The sequence below is a fragment of the Ananas comosus genome, linkage group 22 (genome assembly GCF_001540865.1).
Source record: "Ananas comosus cultivar F153 linkage group 22, ASM154086v1, whole genome shotgun sequence".
Lineage (NCBI taxonomy): Eukaryota > Viridiplantae > Streptophyta > Magnoliopsida > Poales > Bromeliaceae > Ananas > Ananas comosus.
Genome location: NC_033642.1, coordinates 7,303,522 through 7,311,298, shown reverse-complemented (window position 1 = coordinate 7,311,298; position 7,777 = coordinate 7,303,522). Strand labels below are relative to the sequence as shown.

The 7,777-nt window shown below is 29.6% G+C and overlaps 1 protein-coding gene across 1 annotated transcript; it reads left to right on the top strand.

Annotated features, from left to right (window-relative positions):
* Positions 491 to 1,937, top strand: LOC109727631 (eukaryotic translation initiation factor 3 subunit J). Its single transcript, XM_020257793.1, has 2 exons — positions 491 to 702; positions 1,478 to 1,937. The coding sequence occupies exons 1-2, from the start codon at positions 586 to 588 to the stop codon at positions 1,727 to 1,729; spliced, it is 369 nt and encodes a 122-aa protein (XP_020113382.1). The 5' UTR covers positions 491 to 585; the 3' UTR covers positions 1,730 to 1,937.

Here is a 7,777-nt window from a genome sequence, read left to right as displayed (position 1 = left end):
CATGCACACAATTTCTAAGTGTCACCGACTGTCCCTAGAGCAAATAGCAAAGGGTTTGATGATTGGTACCCGAGACCCAAGTTCGAATCCTAGTTGATTCACATTTTCAGCTAAGTTTATTTCTAAATGAAATAAATGAAACGGGTAGCGTGCTATCTATCTCTAAAAAAAAAAAAAAAATGTCATGTGCAGGTACGCCATTGGCTAGGTATGAAACGGGCGATACGGGCCATGTCACTGGCATGGCAATCCTTATACAAAATATATAGAAAAAAGAAAAGGAAAATTATTATAAGAGCAAAACCTCTCTCTTGTGAAAAGGTCCACACCCTCTTATGACAGTTTCAATTCGATACCAATCTCTGCGCGCTACCATCCATCCATCTCCCGCTCTAAATTTAGGCTCATCTTTCTCATCACCACATGATGATGGTTCTTCTTCATTTTTCCAACCGTTCTGCATGCATTATAAATGTCGAGCCTCTCCTGCTTTCATCTCCACCTCGCAATCCCTCAAGCTTAATAATAAAACTCCGCACCGACCGACCGACCGACCGACCATCCGGCCATAGCCATCAAGACTCCATGGGCGGCTGTGCAAGCAAACCCAAGGACCTTGATGGCAAGGCCCCCGAGGACCTCCCCGACGTCACTCCTCCTCCTCCTCCTCCGGCTGATCAGCCCACCGCCGCCGCCGCCGAGGTACGTACGGGAGCCTGACGAGATTCGAACTCAAAAGATCTTCTCCTACTGCAAATAGACTCGATATATAATACATTAATTAAATAATATCTTATTATTACTTTTTGGTAGAAGTATAAGGAGAGGAATTGTTATTCCACTATTTTGGTAGAACAACAATTCCACCCTTTTAAGAGTAGGAGATCACTGTGCTATTAGAAAAACAGTAGTCCTTGTATTTCTAAATTTCTATTTGTCCATCAATTTTGATGAATGGTTAGAATATGAGAGAGAAGAGAAATTAAGAAAAAATTCAAAAAAAAAGAGAAATTGAGACATTTAATTTCTTCTCAATTTATCTTCTCTCTTTCACCCTAACCTGTGCTCTTAATAACGCAGTAGCCCTACTCACGGCAATTGGCAAATTTTTTTTTGTTTCAAAATAAAGAGAGGAAGCTTTTTCATGTTATCCTCCTCTTTATTCTTGAACCAAATAATGCCTAAGGACTTTGCTTTTTTACATCTTACTACCATTCTAAATTTTCATATTTATTTAGAAATCACCAAAATACATTTCTAAATTCCAGTCTCACGAGTAAACCCTACAGTATTAAATAAAAATTTTTGAGGGAATTTTCTAAAATCAATAAAGGTATGTTAGTCCTATTAGTATAAATAAGATGGTTTTAAAGTTTTGAAGTGTACATTTTATAGTATATAACAATTTTAAGCTGATAGAGGACGACGTTTTCATATTTCTATAGTAGTAGTAATGCTGCATTATTTGATGCTTAAGGTTGAGGCCGAGCCGAGCGTGAATGCGGAGAAAGAGAACGAAGAGGAGCCAAAACCTGAGGTGGCGGCGGCGGCAGCAGCGGCGGCAGCTGAGACAGCCGACGTGAGCAAGTCGAAGGTCGACACGGCGGCGGTGGCGGAAGGACAAGAAGCAGGAGGAGAAGATTCTGGAGCTAAAGAAGATACCAGTAAGGGTGAGGAGAAGGCTGAGGAGACAACAAACACTGAGGAAAAAAAGACATCACAATCTTAAAAGCGAGAAAAACTAACTAAATGCAGTGATTGTGCATCATGAGGAACAAATTTTAAATTTGTTCTTGTTGAGACTCCCCATGCCACTATTTGAATGTGTTGGTTGGTATATATTCAATTGGAGATACAAGTCAATTATTAGAACTTGTTCCTTTTTATTATGGGATTATTATGCGAGGGTTAACTTATGTCCATGTATCTTTTAAGAATATTTATTGTATTATCTTTTGATGTTATATAAGATAAGATGATTTTAATGTTATTTTGATTTGTCCATATAAAAAATTATATATAGTACCCAAAAGAAAAAAAGGTTGGTTGAAGAATAATCAAAATTAGAAAATTTTAAAATATAACTTTTTTTCTTTATTATCTGACAACTAGCTACTGAATTTTTTATTAATAAGAGATTTTATCTATTAAGTTATTTATTCTATAGCCACTTAATTTTTAGGTAAAAATATGTAAAACTTATCTAAACTTTGATCCGTTTTTATTCAACTATTCAATCTTTTTAAATTTTTAAGTTTGACACACAATATTTAAAATTTATTAGAGCTAAGTTATTTGATGATTCTTTGAAACAAAATTTAAGCACATTAATTACTTACTTTAATAGAATTATAGTTGCATGATTTATATAAGATATTTTAACTAAGCACATAAAAGAAAATGATACGTTCAAATTGATACAAAATTTAAGCACATTACATACTTTAATAGAATTGTGGTTTAGCACTTTCTTACTTTAGTACCATGTGGTTTAAAGTGTATCAAGTTTGTATCCTGTGATTTTTTTTTTTATTTTTTCGTCAGTTTCTCTGTTAATATTTTGTTAAATTATATACAAAAAAACTTCAAATACTCCACCTCGATTTATCGAATATTCACTTTAGTACTCTTTAATTTTAACTTTGTTACTGATTTAGTGAAAAAAATTAGTTGAATCGATAATAAAAAAGATAAAAAATATAACCACGGGACACTAAATTGATATACTTTAAACCACATGGTATTAAAATAAAAAAAGTGTAAAACTATAAGAACAGTATTTGAAGTTTTTCCAAAAAAAATCGAACAAGAGAGGGGGTTATAAGAAGTTTTCCCTAGATTTTATGTACATTTTGAGTGGTAATTTCTTGATGTAATCATTGCCGTCCATCCACAGATACTTCTGGATGTAATCCTAGCCGTCCATCCACGGACACTTCTCGATGTAATCCTAGCCGTCCATCTGTGGACACTGGTAATCACTCAAGCGGGGCACCAAACCGCCGTGCCATCCCACGCGACGTGGGCTGCTCTTAACTCATCACCTATCAAAACGCGCCACGTGCGCTGCTTACAGTGCACACACATCACGAGGCCGCAGAAATTTACGTATGCACCTGGTCTACGGTTGCATCGGGTATACACGCCGCCCCAAAATTTTAAATTTATTTAATTTATTTGAGATAAAAATGTATGAAACTTACTACAGAACAATTAAATTTTATCTACCTAAGTTTTTAAAATTTTAATTTTACTACTTAATATTTTATTTTATTTTATTTGAATCAGTCAATAAAATTTTAATTTTAAATTTTAAATATATTATTTACCTTTGCAAATATTGGTATTTCGTGTTTGGCTATAAATTGACACTATTTGACCAGAATTCAAATAAAATAGAAATAAAATATTTAATATTATATTTAAACTTTAAGGTGATGTGACTGATGTTATATTTGAATGCCTTATAATGTGATTTAGCTGACTTATTGATAACGATGTGACGGTTCTTAAACTACAAGATGTATGATGGCTTAGACCTCATATTTTAATGAATTAATTTTCCGCATGACTCTACAAATATAGTGAAAAATAAATAAGTAAGGCTACTGTGCTCTCGAAAATACAAAATCTTTTGTATTTCTGCTCGTTTTTGATATTGCGACTTTCGAATCGTCGATCGGCTCCGTTAAACTTGATCTAGAGTATTAGAAGTACCTAGAAAATAAATTTTATGATTTTACGATATCATTTGCCTAGTGAACGAAGGGGCTCAAAATCAACGGCTGAAAATAAAAATCTTACAAAATATGATAATATGACATTAAAATTTTAGATCAAAGATATTGATCTTGTTTTATATAGTATAAAGAATTTTCTATCAAAATTTCAGACGATTTGGATATTTCTACACCGTTAAACTTGCAAATGGCTCACTACGGCCATTGAAATTATTGATTTTGAGCCCCTTCGATCACTAGGCAAATAATATCGAAAAATCATAAAATTTATTTTTTAGATACTTCAAATACTCTAGATCAAGTTTAACGGAGTCGATCGACGATTCGAAAGTCGCAACATCGAAAACGAGCTGTAAACACGGAAGGCTCCGTGCTTCCGATAGCATAGTAGCCTTACTCAAAATAAATATATCTCTATAAAATTCAACTTTTATATATTATTATTTTTGTAAAAGTCATAATTTTTTCAAATATGTCTCTGCCGTTAGAAAAAGTTAGTTAACCATAAGTTAAATACTTAATCTTAATTAGTTTTTGATATTTTTATCCCTTTATATTATACTAGTATGACTTTCGGAGGGATATATTTGTGATAACAAAATTGAAAATATAAATGGTTCTCTAATGATAACAAACCAGAAGAATATATTTGAAAATATTAGAACTTTTGTAGGAACAACATGTGAAAGTTGAATTTTATAGAGATATATCTGTCATTCATTATATTTGTAGGGACATGTATGAAACTAACCCTATTTTAATATATTTGCGTTTCTCGCTCGAATTTTCTATATTGTTCTAACTAAACGTCATAATATAACTGATTGAGTGGTATGTATGGCTGATGTGAAAATGATATGAAATACTGTAATTAATAACGTGATAATAACTAAATTACCACATCATTATCACATCAGCAATATATTACATTTTTTTATCTAAACTATATTTAATTACTCAAATTTTTTTTTTTGAGAGAAAGGTAGCACGCTACCAGCTAACTGCTTCATTCATAAAGTAAGTGAATTAAGCTACAAAGAGTGAGGCAGCCGAGGCCTCGAGAGAGCGAAAAGTCAGCAAAAAAAGATAAGAAAGAAAAAACCTGGTACAGAAAAAGAGAAAGCAACAAAAAGAGCAACAAAAATAAGGGGTGTGACTCACACCAGCTTCATCCAGCTCTACTCCTTCACCAAAAGTCCAATATAATATAAAATAATTTTTTTATGACCATTCAAAGTATAATAATTTTTTTTTATTATAATCTTCAGTGGATGCAGTGTAAAATAAAATATAAAATATATATGTATATATTATTTGTGAACTTATTTGTTGTATCTTATATGATGCAACTATTATGATAAAATTAATTTATGATATATCTTATAAGAAAAATAATTTATTACAAAATATAAGATATTATGTCTACATAATTTAACTTTAATTCAATTTATAATTTTAATAAAACTTGGTGGAATAGTGGGAATAATTTTTATTATTCCCGTTTTTATTCCTGAACCAAGCGTAGGTGTTTTATATATCCGAAGTACCTTACCTCTAAAATCAAAATCTAATTTATTTATTTTATTTAATAATTTTAAATATATATATATAAAATAAAATTTGTATTTTGCTTTCTGATTTTTAAGATTGTTAGATGTTTTAATAATAAATTTTGGGAGTTAATTTGAGCGTAGTTTTAATTGCTGCAGTTGGGTCTCTTCCTGCAATTCTTACTGCAACAGTTCGAGTGAAATATATAAAATTAAACACCGAATTTGTATTTGAATGCAGTTGCAACAACAGCCACATGCAACCAAACGATTCCTTAGTATATCTTTTCCATATCCATATCTGATATATAATATCTGTTCCTATTGAAAATTTTAATTTTTTATAAATTAAAGTTGTTATTAGAATTAGTTAGTATTAGAATAATATTTAAAATATTAAAAAATGTTCATGTATAACACATGGGCTAACGACTAATTAACAGTTAACAAATGAAATATAAAAACCTATGTATATAGTGTAAATTTTATACTTATCCATAAGAATTTAATTATTTTATAAAATTTAAGATATACATGTAGCATGGAAAAGCATATAAAATTAAAGAAGAGGCTTTACATTCAAATTTATTGGACCTCTTTAAAATCCAATCGTCGATAATACGCTACCAAAAATCTTTATATTAAACAAATTTTTTTAATATGATTTATCAAAATATTTCAACAAAATTTTGCCCTCATGTACGGCTGTGAAAAGGAGAAGAAAAAAAAAATTAAGTGGGGAGCTCTGCAATGAAACCTCGTTGAGGAGCTTCCGATTAGTCGCCTCGTGTCAGTTTTATCTATATCCAAAATTACAACCTTACTCTAGAATTTAAATTTTATTTTTAAATATTAATATTAAAAAATATCTAATAATACTTTTGGATTAGAGTAAAACTAATGGAAACAACGGTAAACTCTTCAGAGATGTTTTATTGGGGAACTCCTGATCTGCTGCTATATATTAATTTTGTTATTATACAAAATTATAATATTTTTTCTAAAGTTTAAAATTTTGTATTGGGGGCTCCTATTGAAGTTTTATCCAAAATCGATAAGTGGCAGCGAAATGGAAAGGAAGTCTACTGTCTCACGCCAGCACCACATCATCGAAAATAAGCCAATCATATTTTTTCTTTTGAAAAAAAAAAGCACAATAATAATATTTTTTTATAATCATAATTGGATGGATAAATTTAAAAAGACTCATTTGATCGGTTGGAAATATTATATCACCAATATATCTTGTACATTCTAAATTTTTATTTTCGAAACGAGAGGTCTCAGAGAGATCTCCACTGAAGTTTATCTATAAAAAAAAAAAAAAACTTCAAATACCACCCATGTGGTTTTGCACTTTCTCATTTTGGTACCTTATGAATTAAAGTGTACTGATTTAGTACCCTGTGATTTTATTTATTTATTTTTATTACCCCTTTGACCTTTCACTAATTTTTTTTTGTTAAATCAGTGACAAAATTAAAACTAAAAGGTACTAAAGTGGATATTCAATAAATTTAGGTAGGGTATCTATTCTAAGGATATGTATAAATTGAGATATAAGAGGGGATTAGATTAATTTTGCATTTGGATAAAAATTGGATTATTTCTGGGAATAAAAAAATAGAGTTTGATTAAATAAGATGAAATAAGAAGGATAGTTAGTAGTTATAAATAGAAAATTGATATTATCTCTCTCATTATATTTGAATCTGAATTTTTAAATTTTTTATTTTTATTTTTAAATTTAAAATTTTAACTTTTAAATTTCAAAATCTGAAATTAAACTCTCAACTTTTAAATTTTAAAAATTTAAATTTAAAATTTAAAATTTAAATTTAAAATTTAAGATCAAATTTAAATTTAAAATATAAATATCAAAATTTCAATTTAAAAAATATAAAATATCAAATTAAAATTTAAAATTTAAAATTTAAAATTATAAACTTTAATTGTGAAATTACAAATTATAATTTTTTAAAATTAAAATTTTTAAATTTTAAAGTTTTTTTAACAAAAGTGGTGGGAACAGCTTATTCCCACCCCTATTCCACCTAAGGGTGGGAATAATTTAATTATTCTCACCCTTAAATATAGGAATAACCCGCTAAGGATGGGAATAACTTGTTCCCACCCTTAGGGGCTGTTTGGTTGGATGTAGTTGCAGAAACAGTGTAGTTGAAAATACATGCAGTTGCAAATGCTGCAGTTGTAACTGCTGCAGTTACATTTCTTCTGTTTCGTTTTATGCAGTTGCAACTGCTGCAGTTACATTTCTTCTGTTTGGTAATATGAAGCTGATAGTTGTATTTGTGAATTTTGTCACCTTTTCAGATAGAATGGTGAGATTACCTTCACTAAACATAAAATAATTGTATAAGTTTATTAATCATTTAAATTTACTATTTATAAATAAATAAGTAGATATATATAATATTCTTCAACTTATTAATCGACACATTTAAAATTTTTAATTTATTTAATTTT